Source organism: Labeo rohita, chromosome 10, assembly GCF_022985175.1.
Source record: "Labeo rohita strain BAU-BD-2019 chromosome 10, IGBB_LRoh.1.0, whole genome shotgun sequence".
Taxonomy (NCBI): Eukaryota; Metazoa; Chordata; class Actinopteri; order Cypriniformes; family Cyprinidae; genus Labeo; species Labeo rohita.
Window position 1 is genome coordinate 17780069 of NC_066878.1, and position 22010 is coordinate 17802078.

General features: G+C 35.5%; 1 protein-coding gene across 1 annotated transcript; it reads right to left on the minus strand.

The window, feature by feature from the left end:
- Window positions 1-11709: 11709 nt before the first annotated feature.
- ambp (alpha-1-microglobulin/bikunin precursor) lies at window positions 11710-21941 on the minus strand. The gene is made up of 10 exons (XM_051120898.1): window positions 21774-21941; window positions 20125-20267; window positions 19951-20027; window positions 19750-19866; window positions 16861-16962; window positions 16724-16770; window positions 16346-16421; window positions 12239-12406; window positions 11978-12154; window positions 11710-11859 (listed from the first exon to the last, which is right to left on the minus strand). The coding sequence occupies exons 1-10, from the start codon at window positions 21915-21917 to the stop codon at window positions 11831-11833; spliced, it is 1080 nt and encodes a 359-aa protein (XP_050976855.1). The 5' UTR covers window positions 21918-21941; the 3' UTR covers window positions 11710-11830.
- Between the last annotated feature and the right edge of the window lie 69 nt (window positions 21942-22010).

The window sequence follows — 22010 nt, forward strand, 5'->3', positions numbered from 1 at the left end:
CACTAAAACAGGTAGTAGTAATGGGTACGTCTTACTTAAGTACATGTCAGAGCCACAGACTTTACTTTAACTTAAGTAAACAAGTGTAGTCAGTACTTCTACTTTTACCAGACTATTTTCATCATGAGTATCTGTACTTCTACTTGAGTGAAGGATGTGTGTACTTTTGCCATCTCTGTCAGGAAGGCAGGAAAGAGCTTTGATCATATGCAAGGGAAGTGTTTGACAAAGTTAATTCCAACCTGCTGAGGGCTTTATTATGTACACAACCGAGCTGACAAATGTGCATAAGCGGAGACTCAGTGACCAATCAGTGCCTTTGCTCTTCCTGTGGTCACGGTTGAGCTCAGAGCCTGTAAGGAGACACAGAGAAAGGAATCCAAGCAGCCGGGATCTATGTTTTTTTGCTTGCAATTTGCGTTTAATTGCTGTGGAAAAGAGAAAAGGTGCAATTCATCTCTGTTCAATCATGGTCTGTGTGGTTTATATGTTTCTGCAATGAGAGTTTGTGGCGATGCGTGTATTGACATAGTGAAACTGGCTTAAAGAATTAGCTCACTCGAAAATGAAATTCTTTCATCCTTAATCACCCTCATGTTGTTCCAAACCCACATGACTTTCTTTCTTCTGTGGAACACAAGGAATTCTGAACACTCTTTTCCATGCAATTACAATATATGGGAACTGGAAGGGGACAAAGCTCAAAACCCCAAGCTCATTTCATTCCAAACCTGCATGTCTTTATTTGTTCTGTGGAAAAAATGAGACATTTTGAATATTTTTTTCAATTGTTTTTGTCTATACAATAAAAGTCCAAAACAACACTGGATACAACAGACAGCGGAGGGTGGGGGTTGGTGGTGGTGGTGGAAGATTTATATCGTGGCCACGAATTAACCATTTGTTCCCGCAACTTACTAATACATCAGCACAATTTTTTGCTTCCGTCAGTCTTCTCTAAGTAAATCGTGATCATGATTTAGTCACTCGTGACCTGATTTTAAACACAACATGCAGACAATTTCCTCAATAGTTTCCTTGTTTTAAGTGAATTGTGAAAAACCTAACCGTAAAGCCATGTTGGCCAATCAGAGGCCTGACATCAGTGTGCACTTTGATGTCACAAGCCAAAATCTAGTTTCACCAGATAGTTTCTGAAAATCTTCATCCTGGCAGGAGTTTTCAAAAAGTTTTGGTTTCAGTGACCTGATATTGTGTTTGCGTGTGGACAAACATCCAATCTGCATAGAAAAAAGCTGCGGTTTTGAAAATACCTGTGTTTGTGTGGACAAGGCCTTAGGCCTACTAATTTGTCGAATGACTTGTAAATACCCTACTGTGAACATACTACATCCCCATTACAGTCCTGTCGTACTTTATTCGTAACAGCAGCAACAGCAGTCTTTCCTCACTACATATAAAGGACAACGGGTTAATGAAATTGCAGACAGGAATTAGTACAACATGCTTATGGTTTTACTAAAATGACATAACAAATTAGTAAAATGTGCTTACAATGTACTGAAAACGAGGTAACAAATTAGTTAATTGTCCTCATGATTTACTGAAAATGAAGTAACAAAATAGTGAATTGTAAAAATACTAGAATATGATGTAATGAATTAGTAAACTGTGCTCATGATTTACTTAAAACAAGGTTACAAATTAGTAAATCATGCACATTTGTTTAAAATACGGTAATAAATCAGTAAATTGTTTGCACATTTAGGGTTAGGTTTACCTAACGAGGTAACAAATTAGTAAATCTACTACGCAAATTTACTTAAAATGACGTAACAATTAGTAAATTGTGCGCACAATGTACTTAAACCGAGGTGACAAATTAGTAAATCGTGAGCACACTTACTTAAAACGAGATAACGAATTAGTAAATCATGTGCACAATGTACTTAAACCGAGGTGACAAATGAGTAAATTGTGAACAAATTTACTTAAAACAAGGTAACGAATTAGTAAACGTGCACACATTTGCTTAAAACGAGGTAACAATTAGTAAATTGTGTGCACAATATATGTAACTGAGGTGACACATTAGTAAATCTTGTGCACATTTACTTAAAACAAGGTAAAGAATTAGTAAATCATGTGCACAATGTCCTTAAACCGAGGTGACAAATTAGTAAATTGTGAACAAATTTACTTAAAACAAAGTAACGAATTAGTAAACATGTGCACATTTACCTAAAACGAGGTAACGAATTAGTAAATCGTGCACACAATGTACTTAAACCTAGGTGACAAATTAGTAAATTGTGAACGAATTTGCTTAAAACAAAGTAACAAATTAGTAAATTGTGCGCAAATTTACTTAAAACAAGGTAACGAATTAGTAAACATACGCACATTTACTTAAAACAAGGTAACAAATTAGTAAACACGCACATTTACTTAAAACAAGGTAACAAATTAGTAAACATACGCACATTTACTTAAAACAAGGTAACAAATTAGTAAACATGCGCACATTTACTTAAAACAAGGTAACAAATTAGTAAACACGCACATTTACTTAAAACAAGGTAACAAATTAGTAAACATACGCACATTTACTTAAAACAAGGTAACAAATTAGTAAACATGCGCACATTTACTTAAAACAAGGTAACAAATTAGTAAACATGCGCACATTTACTTAAAACAAGGTAACAAATTAGTAAACATGCGCACATTTACTTAAAACGAGGTTACAATTAGTAAATTGTGCGCACAATGTATTTAAACTTAGGTGACAAATTAGTAAATTGTGAACAAATTTACTTAAAACAAAGGACAAACAATGTAACAAATTAGTAAATCGTGCACACAGCAAAGTTGATAACAAATTAGTAAATTGTGATCACATTTACTTAAAACGAGGTATCTGTTAGTAAATTGTGTGCACAATGTACTTAACCCAAGGTGACAAATTAGTAATGAGGTAACAACATTTACATAAAACCAGGTAACGAATTAGTAAATCGTGCACACAATGTACTTAAACCGAGGTGACACATTAGTAAATCATGCGCACATTTATTTAAAACAAAGTAACAAATTAGCAAATCATGTGCACTATGTACTTAAACTGAGGTAACAATTAGTACATTGTGCACTTGTTTACTTAAAATGAAGTACTTAATTAGTAAATCACGCGCTTGTACTTAACGAGCAGTGTACAAGGGGTAACAACAGGCAATTAAGCTTTCCCAACCAGCAATCGGATGGTCGGATGTCAGAAATATTAGTCGGCCCTCATGAAGGTATCATATAGGTCAGGGGTGCTCAACCCTGGTCCTGGAGACCAACCCTGACCAAACACACCTGAACCAGCTAATTAGGATCTGAAGGAGCACTTGATAATTACAGACAGGTGTGTTTGATCAGGGTTGGAACTAAACTCTGCAGGAAGGTCGATCTCCAGGAACTGGGCACCCCTGGTCTAGGTCAAGCTACGGACTGACCTCTCTAATCTCAGTGTTTTTTCCCTCACAGCGTCTGTGAGAAAACAGAAACAAAACCATTGCGACATGGCGTGTAGTTTGGACGGAAGCGATGGAGGCTGCACAGTTCCTGGTTTGGGGGGTCCAATGTGTTCATTTCACAAGTATAGTGTGAGCAGTCAAGATGCAGCTTGACGATCAGACCGTATAGAGGGTTTACATTTACGTCACCGTTTGGTCAGTTACCCGGATGTGTGGCCATGTTGGAGATACTCAGATGTAAACAACAGCATGGTTTGCACAGTTAATGTACAATTGAATACATTCTGCTAATTAATGCTGTCTAAACCACAGAAAAAACATGTGGAAGCTGCTAAATCATATATAAAATGACTTAGTAAGCAGAAAAGGGCACAATATTTTGACAAACGAGCAGTATTAATTAAGATATTAGCCTAATATTTCACCGACCTGACCAGAAATGATGAAGACAAACACGAATGTTGTCAAGATTTTTGCCTTGGAAATTCTGGTTCAGTTTGGCAAACCACAAACCACTTTTGTTCCTTAGACAGTTTTTCTTCTCCTTTATTTGTTATAACGTTTGGCAGTCTACAGTACTCCAAATGTTTTTCCTGGTCCAACCAATTAGTACAGACCAAAACATGACAATAATTGACTATTTTCAGCAGCGATAATCAGCAAAATTTGGTTGAGTGTTGAATGGCATTGTGTACGCTAAATGCCGGCAATATGGCCGACTGATGACGCGTTGTGAAAACACTCTATAGTGTGAGCACATAAATCCTGAGCTTTGGCTTGACATCTTATGCGATTTACTCATACAATGAGAGGTTGTATCTTAAAATGAGGTAGCGAATTAGTAAATCATGCTTAAGTATTAGTAAGTCGTGGGAACCAGGTGTTAATTCAATGCCACAATATTAATTTTTCCTCCATCTCATGTCCAGGACTCCATAGGATCCTATTGACTTTCATTGTTTGGACAAGAAACACTGAGATCTTCTTCTGTGTTCCACAGAAAAAAAAAATTCACACAGGTTTAACACAACATGAGGTTGAGTAAATGACTTCTTCATTTTTCATGTGAACTATACCTTTAAGGGTGTGTGTGTGTTTTGCAGTTCAGCATGGCTGCGTGTTCGACGTGGGCCTCTGTGGGAAAGTCTGGGTGTGATTGAATGCGTGTGTGAAAATGTATATGTGTGACCGTGTGTGTGTCTGGAAGGAGAAGTGAACCCTTGTGTCTAAGCTGACTCACTTTGATCCTGTTCAGCGGTCTGAAACTGTTTTCTTGAGTTGCCAACAGACATGACACATGTACACACGCAGACGCTCACACACTCTTTTCATATTTACACACCAGCAGTCTTCCCACAGCAAAGACGCACCGCTAACTGGGCCCAGTCGCACGCATACACACACATATACACACAAGATGCCTTATGTATCCTTCATTTAGCCGGAGCACTGTGGGAAACATGCAGATCAAAGGTTTGCAGGAGCTCTACAGCTGCTAGACTCATCTGCGTTCATGACTCAACATGTATATAGTAAGAAGACTCAATTACGTGTAACACCTTTCAGCTGTGCTAGAGCACTTTACCAATGACACATACAATATAAAGTAGATTTATACATTTTCTGAGGAAAATGTGAGTGGTGCTTGGCTTTGTAAAACTCTCCAGCTATGCAGCTGCAAAAGTGTTCTGAATGTTTTTTAGGATGCTGCTCTGCAGTTGTTAAAGGCTTAATAATAATAAAACTAGTGGTTGAAATGGGTACCGCAGGCTAAATTCTAAATATTGGATAGAGTTGTTTCTCCCGCCCCCTTCTCCTCAGACTTACAGCTTATGTGGGTTGCCAGATTGAGGACACGTAGTAGTAATAATGAGTACCACTGACAAGTTGATCGGTTGATTTATTCACGTTTTAATGCTTCTGGAGCATATTAGCTCATAGAGCTTTTTATATGGACACCGAGGCTGCATTTTCCACCAACTGGCACCCTGGGGTCTCAAATCCTATTAGTTAAACTAACAGTGGGCGGAGCCACACAGATCAAAACAAAAATAGACATTCTGACACAGGACGCACATTTCAAAGTAGAATAATTGACTGTAGCATTGTTTTTCAGAGAAACAAGTATGTGAACTTAGCATGTTTCTTAAATATCTGCAAACATATTAAGGGATTTTTCTGCTTTAGTACAGTCAAAATTATGTACAGCACCTTTAAATTGTTCTAGGTGGTTACTATGCAGTTGCTAAGGTGTTCATGGAGCAGTTGCATGAACATAGCCACTATAATAAGACAGATACTGTGTCCCAGTTTGCATACTATCCCTTCTAAAGATGACTCAAAATTGGAATCAGTGTGTCTCAAATTGCAGTATGTTGAAATGAGTATCCCAAAGGTTTGTGGATGGTTTAAAGAGCAGGTCATATGGTATTGTAAAGTGTCCTAATATTGTGTTGAAGTCCCCTACAACAGGTTTAAATGCAGAAAGCATTGTAATTTTCTCAGAATATACGTTTATACATAGAGTCATTTGTCAGTGATTTTGAAACAGTTTGTTTGAATCAGTTTTGAGTGTAATGTCTGTAAACCCCTCCCTTATAATGTCATATTTAGCCTCTGGAATGTGAAAATACCAGGGGAACCTTTGACAAAAAGCTATTTTACACCCTGGAACCCCCTCAAAATGCTATGGGCTAGTTTTGAGTAGCAATTGGGTAGGTTTTGCTATGAAAACCTGGCAACCCTGGCTACCTTTGACAAAGCATGCACATTCACATAAAACAATAATATAGTGCTCCAATCCATATTTTATGCCAGCGAATCGTGCCCACAGCTAAAGTTTAGCTGCTAAACTGTAAACACTTAACAAAACAGTAAAACATGGCTAAATGCGGCTAAAGTAAACAGGCTCGTCTCTCCACAGAGAGAAGAGAGGGGCGGGGGCGAGCAGAGCTCATTTGCATTTAAAGCAGCCTCGACCCTTTAAGTCCGAGGGTTGAAGCGAAACTCTCCGACCCCCCAAACGCGATTATTTCAGCTGAGCTAGAACTGGAAGGAGGTTTTGACCACAGAACTTGAATTTGGAGTAATTTTGATAGCCATTTCCCCCTGGAACGTGATTGGGCTAGTTTTGGCTGTGATTGGGCTAGTTTTGAGTACCAATTAGGCTGTTTTTTTTTTTTTTACACAGACCTGGCAACCCTGCTGAGTAATTAATAATCAATATCTAAACTGGTGAAAAAAATATTTACTTGAAGGGATAGTTCACCAAAAACATTACTCGCCCTAATGTCGTTCCAAACCCGTAAGACCTTAATTCATCTTCCGAACACAAATTAAGATATTTTTAATGAAATCCAAGAGCTTTCTGACCCTGAATAGACAACAACACAACTGACACGTTCAAGGCCCAGAAAGGTATAAGGACATCATTAAAGCAGTTGCATAAACACTTCCCATTTGCATACTATCTGTCCTAAGGAGTATTCAAAATTAGAAATAGTGTGGTCCAAATAGTAGTATGTATGTGGAATGAGCATCCCAAAGATACCTGGATGGTTAACTATTTACAGTGGAAATTCAAAGTGCACACTCTAATGGGTAATATTGCCCACATGAACATTGCTTGTTGGAAAAGGATTAAATTAGAACTACAAACACAAAGTAAATGTATTAAAAAACTACAAACATGGTGGACACACAAGAGCAGTTGTTAAGTAGAAAAAGGGAATTGAGGGGCAGTGCTGCTGTTTTCATACTGCTGCTGCAGCATTTTTTTATTGTCTACAGGTTGAAATGAAACCCTCTGACCCCTTGAACGTGATTATTTTGACCAAGCTGGAACCCCCTGGAAGGAAGTTTTGACCCCCAGAATGCGAATTTGGAGCAGTTTTAATAGCTATTTTCCCCTAGGTTTGAGTACCAATTGACCTGGCAACCCCTGTTGAGTCCTTAATAATCAATATCTAAGTTGTTAAGGTGTTCATGGGGCATTTGCATGAACAAAGCCACTTAAGACAGATGCTGTTTCCTATTTGCATACTGTCCATCCTAAGGACTATTCAAAATTAGAATTATTATGTCCCAAATCGTAGTATGTTGAAATGAGTATCCCAAAGGTACCCAGATGGTTAACTATTTTCAGAGGAACCACAAACACAAACAAAGAGAAAGTATTAAAAACTACAAACATGGTGGACACGCAAGACCAACGGTTAAGTAACAGCGTTGTTACTTTCATACTGCTGCTGTGGGTTTTCCAGCTGAATGCGATATTCGACTGAGCTGGAACCCCTGGAAGGAGGTTTGACCCCCAAAATGTTTATCTGGAGCAATTTTGATAGCCATTTCCCTTAGAATGCAATTAAGCTCGTTTTGGCTGTGATTGTGCTAGTTTTGGGGATGGTTTTCTTACACACACCTGGCAACCCTGCCGATTAGTACTACAAACACAAAGAAAAAGGATTTAAAAACTACAAACATGGTGGACACACAAGACCAGTGGTTAAGTAGAAAAAGGGGATTGAGGGGCAGTGTTGCTGTTCTCATATTGCTGCTGCAGCATTTTTTTTGTTATCGTCTACGGGTTGAAACAAAACCTCTGACCCCTCAAACGCGGTTATTTCGACCAAGCTGGAACCCCCTGGAAGGAAGTTTTGACCCCCAGAATGCGAATTTGGAGCAGTTTTGGTAGCTATTTTCCCCTAGAATGTAATTAAGCTAGTTTTGGCTGTGATTTTGCTAGTTTGGGGGATGGTTTTCTTACACAAACCTGGCAACCCTGCCAGTTTGATTAGAACTACAAACACAAAGAAAAAGTATTAAAAAACTACGAACATGGTGGAAACGTGAGACCAATGGTTAAGTAGTGAAAGGGGTTTGAGTAAGAGTATTACTACTTTCATACTGCTTCTGCAGGTTTTTTTTCTAAGTCCGTGGTTTGAAATGAAACCCTCTGACTCCACAACACGATTATTTTGACTGAGCTGAAATCCCCTGAAAGGAGGTTTTGACCCCAAAATGCGAATTTGGAGCAACTTTGAGTACCAGTTGGGCTGGTTTTCTTACACAGACCTGGCAACCCTGCTAAGCAATTGATAATCAATATTTTAAGTGGTGAAAAAACATTTATTTAATGTTGACTCACCCACATGCCGTTTCAAACCTGTATGGCCTTCGTTCATCTTCTGAACTCAAATTAAGATATTTTTGATGAAATCCAAAAGCTTTCTGACCCTGCATAGACAGCAACACAACTGACACGTTCAAGGCCCAGGGTAGTAAGGACATTAATAAAATAGTCCATGTGACATCAGTGCTTCAACCGTAATTTTATGAAGCTACGAGAACTTCAACAATTTCTTCTCTTTCGTGTCAGTCTCCGCTGTGTTCATAGGAATACCACGACGGCGTTTAAAGCTTGCTTGAATCACACTCAGAAACTTTTTATTTTATTCATACTGTACTTTTAAGGCATAGTGTAAATAGGCAAGAGTCTTAAGAACTAGTTTGACCAACTAGCAGTTAGCCAAGAGGTAATCAGTCTCACTGATTTTAAGAAAACAAATTAGATGACTAACTTTTAAAGACTAGTCCAAGCAGTTTATACAACCGGCCCCTGGGTGGTAAAAGCAATACATCTCTTCACAACAAGCTGCAGGATTTGAGGTGTTTTTTTAATGTACACGGTACAAAAAGTGTAAAACTTGAAGTTAAACAGTTGAAATCCCCCGTCTAACCGATAATGAGTGATTATCTTAAATCATTAACGATCATTTATACATCTTTCTATATAGTAGATGAATGTGGGTTTGAAATAAACCGGTAGTTGATGATATCTTTAACCGCTCATTTGTAATTGAGCATTTTCACACGGTGTTTTGTGTGTGAACGTCTGTGTAACAAATGAGTGTGATGTCTGAGGAAGTTCAGATTTTGCATTGTACGTGTGGTTGGGTGAAACTGAAAATGTTTGTTGGTGTAGTTTGAATGTGATGTAGTTTTGTGGCTTGTGTTTGCTGCATCAGCATGTGTTTGTGAATGCAGATGTTTGTGAGTGTATATGAGTATACCTCTTGTGCGGTTTCATTGTATTAATGCTCTGGATGGTTTTGTAGTTGTTAAATGTTAATGTAAATCCACCTGTGGTTCCTCTGTTAGGACACCTGTGTGAACGTGAGGGAACTGACTTCACACATCACCTGAGAGTAACAGCAAAAATGGCTCATAGAAGTGAAATAATATTTGAGTGACTTAAAGCACAGATTTGGTTTGATATTTTGTAATTAATGCAACTAAATTCAAACATCTTAAGCATAGAGTTTGGAGCTGTGGAGCGTTTGTGTCTGTGTGAGGGTGTGTGCGAGCAGGTGATGTGGCCCTGGCCGGAAGGTCACTGAAAGCCGTCAGTTCCTTTTTCCTCTCCGGATATTCCCAGCATTCTCCCAGCAACATCACCAGCCGTGAATTCTGAGAAACAGCGGGCAGGAAGCCTGGCTGGGCTGCTTAGGACTTTGCTCAGAATGCACTTTTTTTTTCGCCTGTATGCAGGATCAGCTTCATGAGCCTGAACGTATTGATTCAGTATTATTAGAAGACTGCTAAAACTGATCACAGATCAGTGGTGAAATCAGATGAGCAGGCAGTTTCACACAATTCCAAAGACTAGAGCTGAGAGATGATCTCCTTCAGTAGACAACACTGACCTCTCCTGGCCACTGTTAGCAGAGGAGACCGGGGGCATTATAAGAAAATGTAAAATTAAATAAAATTAAATAAATGAACAAAATAAAAAATGTATATTATTTTTACTGCTAAATAAATAAATACATACATAAAAGTAAAATAAAACTTAAAACAATTTATTTTATTCATGCTGGACAACAATTTTTTTTTAAGCAAAACAAAACATAAATCCCACCCCCACCCCTCCCCAAAATACAATAAAAATAAGTAATAATTTTGTGTTTTAGTTTTACTTAAATTTATTTTTAAAGAAAGCAAAAGAAAACAAGATATCAATATAATACAGTAAAATAAAATAAGCTGTATTTACTTGTATTTTTACTGAATTTTGTTTTTAAAGAAAGTATAATAAAATAAAATAATTTTATTCACGCTGGACAACAAAATAAAATGAGTTTAATAGTGAAACAAAATAATGAGTAAAAAGTTAAAAAAATAAAAAGTTGTATGTTTAAATAAAATAAAATAAAATGGTATTATTCACACTGAACAAGAAAATACAATTATTTACTGGATAATAAAATAAAATAAAATAAAATTAAATTAAATTAAAATGAAACCAAATTATTTTATTCATGCTGAACAACATTCACGCTGGACAACAAAATAAAATGAATTTAATAGTAAAATAATAAAATGAAATAAGTTATTTAATTTTTTACTGAACTTTATTTTTAAATAAAATAACATAAAATAATTTTATTCACACTGACCTAGAAAATATAATGATTAACTGGACATCTAAAAAAAAAATCCAATACATATATATATATGTATGTATGTATATATATATATATATATTTTTTTTTTTTTACTGAAAAATAAAAATAAGTAAAAGAAAAATTAAAGCAAATTATTTTGCTTTAATTACAAAAAACAAAAATTTTACTAAAAAATAAAATTAGAATTTTTTTTTTTATTTTTTTTTTTAGTTTTATTTTTACTGAAATTTATTTTTAAAGAAAGCAAAAGAAAACAAAAATATAATATAATAGAGTAAAATAAAATAAATAAAATGATTTACTAGACATCCCAAAAATAAAATAAAATTAAATAACATAAATTAACAAAATAAAATTTATATTATTTTTATGACAATAAATAAATAAATAAATAAATACAATTAAAACTGTTTTTTTTTTGCTGAAAATAATAAAAAATAAAAATGTTTATTTGGACCATTTTTATACTTAAAGAAAGCAAAAAAGAAAAAAAAAACTAAATAAAATAAAATATTTGTGATTATATTTTTTACTGAATAAAGTAAAGAAAGCTAAATAAAATTAAATATATAAACAATAAAAATAAAATAAATATATATTTTTTAATAATGTTAAAAGCAATATTTTTTAAAGCAAAACAAAACATTAAATTAAAAACAAAAAGAACGATTAAAAACAATTACATAAAAATAAAACGCCCCCTACAGTATTTTAAAATGTAATAAAAATTGCAATAAATTGTAATAAACGTGCACAAACAGTACATTGGTCAGGTCTTTATTTATTGTGATAAATGTTGAAGTAAGTGCCTGTTGAAAACGGTTTCATGTTGCACTTTTCTGTCTGAAACACCGTAACGCTCCATTTTCATTCACACCATTCTCAGTTCACTGTGAGAAACTCGTCATCTCCTGCAAATCCATAAGAAAACGACACAAGCGTTACAATTCTCCTTAGAATCCTGATAACAATATGAACAACATCAACAAAAAAAATCTGCTATTTTCTGGTGTAATGTTTGTATCCCACCATTTCTCATTACAACGCCACAGTACTCCTCACACTCCTTCTTGCTATAGAATTTATTGCCGTTGCCCTTGCAGCCTCCATACTTGAAGGACACACACTTTCCAGCGGTGGAGTCGAAGGCCCACAGCTCTGAGAACACTTTACAGGGACCAGCGTCCATGGGGAGCCTACAGGCGGCTGAGGGACAAAACACAGTGTGTATAATAAAACCACACCAAGGACAGATGCATCGGGTGCGAGTCTCTATCTACACATGCTCACCCTCAGTGCGGCAGCTCTGCAAACACTCCTTTTCAGTCACAAAGTTGTTCTGGTTGCCCATACAGCCTCCAAAGGTGAACATCTGACAGGCCATGATGGACGAGTTGTAATGGTAGCGCTGCAACATCCCGAAACACGGACCCGAATCTGGCTGGGACTTACACGCTTCTACACACACACAAACAAACTATATTAGCGATTACACTGCATAGCCAAATTGGAATGATAAAATAAAGACAAGTAAATAAAATAAGCAGTATAGTGACAGAGCGACACGCGCCATAATCTCAAACCACGCCCACTGGGGAAGAACACAATCCAGCGCTCTCCATTGACTTCGTATTTTGGGATGCTGTCTTTTTGTCATTTTTGACTTATAACAAAAACAGAACAATGTCTTAAAAATGTCTTGTTACTCTGAGAACTACACCCACTGGAGGGACACTTAATCGCGACAGGAAACAATCATTATTTTTAACCATGTCAAAGGATTATTTCACCACCCTATGTAAACCTGAGAGGAGGAGATGTATTGAGAAACTAAATTTTATTGGTCTATGCTCCTTTCGCGAGTCCTCATTGTCCTTACCTTCCTTTTGCTGGAGAAATATCCACCTGAATGGCTCAACTGACATTCACAATTATTTGTATCCTTAAACGCTCCTTTTTATGAGCGGTGGACAGATTATAAAAACGTAGTTCTGTGTTCTTTTAGCTTGTTGTCACATAGCACATAGCTTTTAGACACCGTTTTGTTTTTTTTGTTATAAGTCAGAAATGACAAGGAGGCAGCTTCCCGCAATATAAACTCAATGGAGAGTGTTGGATTGTTGCCGTCGTGGGTGTGGAGCGGTGTCTGAAACCGCTTCTTATCCACTAAATTGTGCACTATATCGGGTGTCAGCCATTTTGTACTAGTGCTGTCCAAATTCTGAGTCAACGACTTCATTCCCTACATTTGTTCACTACTTTTTACCCACAGTGCACTCTGATTGTACATTTGCTGAAGCACTATTTCCCACAATCCAATTTGGAGAACCGACGAGCTCCCTCAACGGTCAAATACAGCTACAACCTGAATAGATGCTCTCTCTAACAGCATTCTTGAGTGTTCTTTACACAGCCATACAACAGGTAATATGCATTTACATGATGGAGGCACAGCTACATAGCAAACTGTAGGTTGTAATTGACAGTAACTCGCGACTGATCGGGCTATTGATACATGATTTCAGAAAATGGTGAACAACTGTTTAACGGTCTAAGTGCACAATTTAGTACTACATTGATCGCAGTCTTTGTAATGTGTTTCAGTAATACATTTCTTTTATTTTATTAGATTTATAATGTGAAAAAATTCTCTGAATTGCCTTTACATGGACATATCTTCTATTAAACTCCTACCCCTAAACCTCCCCTCACAGAATCAAGTGTAAACACTAGATTTCCAGTAAAACATATTTTGGCCCATTTAAAGGAGAAGTCCACTTCCAGAACAACAATTCACAAATAATGTACTCACCCCCTTGTCATCCAAGATGTTCATGTCTTTCTGTGTAGAGTCGTAAATAAATTATGGTTTTTAAAGAAAAGCTAATCAGGATTTTTCTTCATATAATGGACTTCATTGGTGCCCTGATTTTGAACTTCCAAAATGTAGTTTAAATGCAGCTTCAAAGGACTCTAAACGATCCCAGCCGAGGAAAAAGGGTCTTATCTAGCGAAACGATTGGTCATTTTTTTTGGAAAATAAAAATGTGAATACTTTTTAAGCACAAAAGCTTGTGTAGCACAGGTTCTGGCATGCACGTTCACAACGTACTATTGAATCATGTCGAAAGGTCTACAGACCCAGTGTTTACAAAAGACTAAGAAAGTGCAAGTAAGTCAAACGCTGTTTACAAACAAAAAGGTACAATGTGTCGGACGATTCTGAAGTTGTAGGAGAAAATAAGATGGAGTTTTTCGCCATACTCTACCTTTTTGAGCCGGAGTACACAGACGATGAACTTAGACGTGATTCATAGTAGTGATGGGAAGTTCGGATCATTTTACCGACTCGGACCTTTGGGTCTCGTTCAACAAAATCAACAAATCTTTTTTTGAGTCATTTCATTAATTTAAGCAAAATCAGCATCACGTGACAGCCCCATAAGTTGAATGGACGACTCAAAAACCCGAAGACTCGAAACAGGTGAACTAATTCCAGTACAGAACCGAATAGGATGTTGCGCATGCGCGACTGGACGAATCACTCCCCCGAGACGACTCGTTCTTTGCGAGTCACATTAAAGATTCGTTCAAAATGAACAAATCGTTCAAGAACGACCCGTGGACGCGCATCCGAGAGCCTGTGCTACACGAGCTTTTGTGCTTAAAAAGTATAAAAAAAATTATTTTTTGAAAAAATGACCGATCGTTTCGCTAGATAAGACCCTTCTTCTTTGGCTGGGATCGTTTAGAGCCCTTTGAAGCTGCACTTAAACTACATTTTGGAAGTTCAAAATCGGGGGCACAGTTGAAGTCCATTATATGAAGAAAAATCCTGAAATGCTTTCCTCAAAAACCATAATTCCTTTACGACTGAAGACAGAAAGACAAGGCCAAGGGGAGTGAGAACATTATTTGTAAATTGTTGTTTTGGAAGTGGACTTCTAAGGGCCCTTCAGGGACATCAAAAGACCCTGAAGAAAAATGTATCACTGTTTCCACAAAAATATTAAATAGGAAAACTGTTTTCAATATTGTTAATCAAAATGATAATAATGAGAATAATATGTTTCTTGAATAACATGTTTCTTGAGCACCAAATTAATGAAACTGTAATTGTAATATTCAGTTAAAACTGAAATTGTAATAATATTTCACAATATTACATTTACTGTACTTTTGATTATAAAATGTATCACTGTTTCCACAAAAATACTGAATGGCAAAACTGTTCAATATTGTTAATAATAATAATAATAATAATAATAATAATAATATTACTGTACTTTTGGTCATTGCTATTTTACTGTATTTTTGATCAAATAAAAAAATCTTATTGAACTCACACTTCTGATGTATATTATACATTTTAGTTGCATCCTCATATTAAGACATTTTTCAAAGTTTGTATAAGTTTATATTTTTAAGCCTGCCCAAATAATAATCAAAACACATTTTTTTCTTCTTGCAAAATGAAATTAAAACCAGATGAACTATGCAGATAACAAGCAGTACTTATATTATAAAAATGCATTTCTCTTTTCTTTTTTTTAAATAATTATTATACATGCCCTTTTGTGACTTCAGTAATTTTGTGACATATTTGCACATTTATAACATTTGTCACACCACAGAGTTAAAATAAAAGGAAACAAAGAAACAAATAAATGATAAATGAATGAATGTTTGAATGAATGGTTACCATCCAGTCAAAATCTACATATAATATAATATCCCCAGTAAATATATACATTCCCCTATACATTCATTTAATAAAATTAAAGCTAACATTTTATCACAAAATAAATGATTATTTGTCAACTACCCACATATAAATCATTGTTTTGTTTTTGTTGTTGATTGTTTTGGGGGAAAGTTATTTTTGAAAGTAATGCATTACAATATGCAATACTCCCTAAAAAGTAACTAATTGCAATACTTAATACAAAAACACTGGATTTATGTCATTTAACATATTTAATTATTGCAGGTTTATGTCACATTCTGAATTTGTATTTCACTGTTTTCATTCATTTTTAAGGAATTAAGGATTTTTTTTTTTTTTTTTTTTTGCGAGTGAGACGGGTAAATGCATGTTTACATTTAGTCTAAAACTACAGTAACATCCATGTTTTCACAGTGCCTCTGCACTTTCTCCCAATTTCTCTCAACATGGGAACAAGAGAGCTGTCAGTCAATAAGTGGAAAAACAAAGTAACTGGCATGACGTATTTTTTAAAAAAGTAACTAACGATATTTACTTGTTTTACTTAGTTACTTGAAAAAAGTAATATGATTACATAACTCGTGTTACTTGTAATGCATTACCCCCAACACTGATTGTTTATACTTGTAAATATGAAGGCAGCACATACAATAAGTGGCAGTACTGCTCACCAGGTCCTTTGAAGATGGGCGTATCGTCACCCGATCCCTCCTCAGGGGCCGGCAGGACCACATTCCTCCTCGCCCTCTATTGAGATCGAATCACATGATGGGATTATTAATGAAGTTTTTATTAGTTGCATAAATAATCCATCAGATTTGACAAGTCTATTATTATTTATTCACCCTCAGGTGTTTTTGTTTGTTTGTATGGATTCAGCAGACTTTAAATGGTTCGTGTTCACCTTTTATGTTCCGCAAAATACCAGACATGAGGATGAGGAAATGATGACGAAAAAAAGAGCAACTACTACTTTGAGCTAAAATGAAGATGTTCAATGTTCATGGTTTAAGTTTCATGTGTATGTGCAGTGATGTTGAGGTCGTCACCTGGATCTGTGGCTCTGGTGTGACCTGCTCACCTGGAACACATTCACCTGATGACACAAAGAGAGACGAACAGCAAAAGTAATGACATCTGGTCTAAATAAAGCTGTGATTTGCATAGGTTTTTGTGATGAGGATACCTTTGTTCTTTTTGATAACTATAGTGTCTTCACTCATTCCCTGCTCAGCCACCAGAGTCTTGAAGTCTTCGATGAGAGTGGGCCGCAGCTGCTTAGTACGTCCTACAGGGGGGAGAATAATGCTTTGTCAATGCTCACAAGCACACTGCATTGACCATTCTTAATGAGCATGGGTAACTTTGTACCAATAGCCAAAAATAAAAGTCTGGCATGGGTCAAAATTATAAATTTTTCTTTTATGCCAAAAATCATTAGGATATTACGTGAAGATCATGTTCCATGAAGATATTTTGTAAATTACCTACTGTAAATATATCAAAACGTAATTTTTAATTAGTAATATGCATTGCTAAGAACCTTTTTGCACCCTCAGATTGCAGATTTTCAAATAGTTGTCTCTCAGCCATATATTGCAAGGACAGTCTGGCATTTCTGACTCACAGCCTGTAAGTACGTTTTCATATTTAAAGAATTTGCTACTGGATATTGTTTATTTAATTTTTGTTTTAAAGGGCTCATATGATATTGCTAAAAAGAACATAACTTTGTGTATTTGGTGTAATGCAATGTGTTTATGTGGTTTGAGGTTCAAAAACATTATTCTCTACATACTGTACATTATTGTTGCTCCTCTCTGCCCGCCTTTCTGAAACACAACGATTTTTATAAAGCTCATTGTTCTGAAAAGCGCAGTGTGCAGTGTGTGAAAAGTTACGCCCCTTACTATGTTGTGATGCCGTGTCCCGGTGCAACGAGACAAAAACAATAAAACCCATTATAAATGAGCCATTTTTTGCATCCAGTGAGGACATAATTACTGATTATAATGACTCATAGACTAGAGTTTGAGGTTAAAAAGTATGTAAATTGTCATTTTTTTTTAGAAAATAACCAATCTTTTCACTGGATAAGACCCTTATTCCTTGGCTGGCATCGTTTAGAGCCCTTTGAAGCTGCATTTTGGAAGTGCAAACTCAGGGGCACCATATAAGTCCATTATATTGAGAGGAATCCTGAAATGTTTCTGAAATGTTTGGCTGAGAAGGGGGTGAGTACTGTACACTATCTGTCAGTTTTTGTTCTGGAAGTAAACTACTCATTTAATAAACATTCTGGTAAGTTTACTGCAAGAATGTCAGTGCAAAACGCTGACAGAAACGCATGGCTAAGTAGTTCCAGGCAGGTCTCGACCGCATTACATGTTCATATCACTTCGCCAAATGATTTTAGTTATTTCAAAAGTCCTTACAGCCAAAACGATGATAAAACGACAAATTAGTTCTATATTTTGGCCACAGAATTTCGTTTTATTATTACAGAAAGCACATACTCTCTTTCTCTCGTTCTCTCTTCCTTACAAACGTAGTACAGACACGTACTCAGCGCTGCTCTGTTGATTCAATCAGTAAATGGCCTAGTTTAGCAACTTAAAAAGCTACAGAACATGTCTCACTCGAGGTAACGCTGTTGTCGGAGCAGATGAACTGTTAAGTTTCACTATTAGTAGAGAGAAAACTGCTGAGAGACGAATAAACCTCAGGTAATTCTCTCTCTCTTTCTCTCCGCGTCACTGCAGCCGTTATAAGTCCCGGTTGCCATAGAAACAGAGACCTGTGCTCTGAGACTGGCTGATCTAGCCTGAAAAATAAGCTTTTTCTAATGCTATTGGAGCATAAGAAACAATATTTAGGAGGCAGTTCTTGTCAGATTTCAATAGGGATTTCAAATATAACATTTAATCATAAGCTAGGTAAACAGTTTTGGAGAATTTGATGTTTCCCCATTCAGAGAGAATGGGGAGAGGCGTTTCAAAGAGGCCCCAGAGGCGTTTCAAAGATGAGTGAAATGACTTTGGTACTCCCCAATATAGTTCAAAATAGCACAAATGAGTTCATGATTCAAACAGCAGTATGCCATATTGTTGTCACACGACCACATATGTGACCCTGGACCACAAAACCAGTCTTATGTTGCACGGGTATATTTGTAGCAATAGTCAAAAATTCAAATTTATTGATTTTTCTTTTATGCCAAAAATAATTAGGATATTAAGTTAATGTTCCATGAAGATATTTTTTGTAAATTTTCTACCCTAAATATATTAAAACGTAATTTTTGATTAGTAATATGAACTTCATTTGGACAACTTTAACGGCGATTTTCTCCATATTTAGATTTTTTTTGCGCCATCAGTTATGTATGAATTTCAATTTTCAGAAATTTACACTTATGACTGGTTTTGTGGTCCAGTGTCACATATTGCATGTAAATGACATTTATTTATTTAAAAATGGTACTTGAATCACTAATTACTTAATAATTATGTTTTTTTGTTTGTAATGTAATTTGTATTTTTGCATTTAATTTTATGTGAAAATGTCTTAATATTTGGTTGTTTGACCATATAATCAGATACAAAATGGGTAGGCGCGATCATTTTGATTTTGTTTAACGTACATAAAATACAAGGACAAGTTGAGTGCGTTGCATTGTGGGATACAATGTGTTAGGTCATATATAGGCTACTGCACATTTTTGGCCAATGTAGTAATCATTCTGGAGAGATAACAACCACGTATTATGTTAGTACGCAATGAATGTAGCCATTGAGAAAGCAATCTGAAGTCATTCGAATGAAAGTTTGAAATGAGAGATGGAAATATAGAAGTGTCTTACCATACACCCATTTGTCTCAAACTGTTTTTGTTACATGTTAGCATTAATATTTAGCTCAATTCTACATTTTAGTTCATATGTTTAGCACTTGCAGTTCAGAAGCTTAAAACATCCCTAGAAAAAGCATGCAATGTTATTGTTGATTGGAAGTCAAACATGATATCATGAAAGACCAAGTCTAAATGTTGTCCATGAAGAAAACAAATGTTTTACCGTAGAGTTTGACAGATGTGGTCTTATTACCGCCTTGTTTTTGTTTGTACATCACCACCAGCGCATACTCATCGTAGTTTGTGTGAACCACGTAGGAGTCCACATCAGCGTTCCACTCTATGAGTAAAGACACACAAATGGTGAAATACTAGTGAAATGACACAAGGACACTCTGTGATTGAGCTGTGCTGTTGAACTCACTGGCATTGTGGTATTGAACTCTTCCAGGTGTTTTGGTCAGCTGATATTCTCCACTAATGGACTTACAGGTGCCATGTCTGCAAAATAAACAAACAATGCCCGTCATGCGGGGTCTCATGACACACAAACTGTTGTTCAGTAAATGTGATATAACTCATTATTTGCATGCTGTACCTTTGGCCAATGAAGGTCATGGTGAAGGTCTGTTTTGAGCCATCGAACTGCAGGTCCATAGAGCCGATAGCTGCTTCTCCTTTATAATGCTTGAGCCGTGGGCATGTGGATGCTATCGCAATGTCATACCATTTGCCCATGAACTTACAGAGGAGACAAGGAAGTCAGATTAGGAGAAATAATGTCAACTGGTTTTAAATGCAGGTGGATGTGGATGCATCAGAAAGATCACATCACTAGCCATAATATTTATGGTAAAAATAATAAAATAAAATGTGTTGCAACAGGGCACTGCATTGCGTAATTATTTTTGTATAACAGCCAAATATCATCTTAAGTCTCTTCTGCTCACCAAGCCTGCATTTATTTGATCTATAGTACAGCAAAAGCAGTAATACTGTGAAATATTTTTACCATTTAAAATAACCGCTTTCTATTTGAATATATTTTAAAATGTAATTTATTCCTGTGATTTCAAAGCTAAATTTTCAGCATCATTACTCCAGTCTTCAGTGTCACATGATCCTTCAGAAATTATGCTAATATGATAATTTGCTGTTCAAGAAACTTTTTTTATTTAAAAAATATATTATTTTTTTTTTATTTTTTATTTGATGAATAGAAAGATCCAAAGATTAGCATTTATACAAAATTTTCACATAATAATAATAATAATAATACTAATAAATGTTTTTTTGAGTAGCAAATCAGAATATTAGAATGATTTTGCAGGCTTGGTGAGCAGAAGAGACTTCTGTAAAAAAAAAAACACATTAAAAATCTTTAATCTAAAAAATTTTTGACTGGTAGAGTACAAACTTAACTATTTATGTTTCTGTTTAATTAATTAATTAATTTATTTTTTTAAGGACAAACTAACTAAATGTAAATGAATATTTAGCATAATGATATAATTATAATAGTTATTCATAAGAATAAAAATAAGAAGTTATTATTATTATACAATGAATATTTCATTTTGTTCATTAATTGTTTGATGTTTTTCACAAAAAAAATGTTGTAGATATTGTAAATAATTGTTTGTTTTATATAGTCTACTTTTTCATAAAATGTTTTATATTAATAGAAATATAACAAATATTTTATATTATATATAATATAAAAAAAACTATAAAATGCTAAAACTGAATAGCTTATTATATAGAGATATTTTTGCTATTATATGAATAGTTTCAACCAAAATGCAAAATAAATAGTCTATTAAACATTTTAAACACTTATTTCTTTGTTTTGTCCTATGTTTCATGTATATTGTGTGTACATTTGTATTATACTTTTTTCTATACTTTAGCCTATAAAATGCTTTAAATACAGATATTTTGGTCTTTTCACCTTAAAAGTGTTTTCTGAAATTAGTTTAAATAAACAGTTCCTATTGTACAAACAGACCCCATATAGTGTGACCATTGGGGCATGTTGCCACAAAAGATCAATAAGTGATCAATAAACTGTCTTTCTTTGCTGGGCAATAACAGTGGAAATGTTGTATAGTTTTTTGTATTCAAGCAATTTTTCAGGTGTTTGTGCCTGTATAGAAACACCTTAGAAATATTCTACAAGTGTGACATCTAGTCATGGTCTCCTCGATTCACAAACAGTTTCTTAAACTTCCAAATATCATAACTTACCCGTTTTATATCAAAGTTCTCCTGGGGCTGGAGGACGGGCTCATCGGGCAGCGGCCCAGCATGCAACAGGCCCAGGAGCGGCAGCAGAAACACCACAACACGCTTCATCCTGACTGTCTGTGATCCAAATGAAGTTCTGAGCATCCAAGACTGTCTCTACATCCACAGGACATCGACCTGCTGGCCATGTGTGCAACACCACCCCCAAAACCAGACCAATAAAACAAACAGAACAAA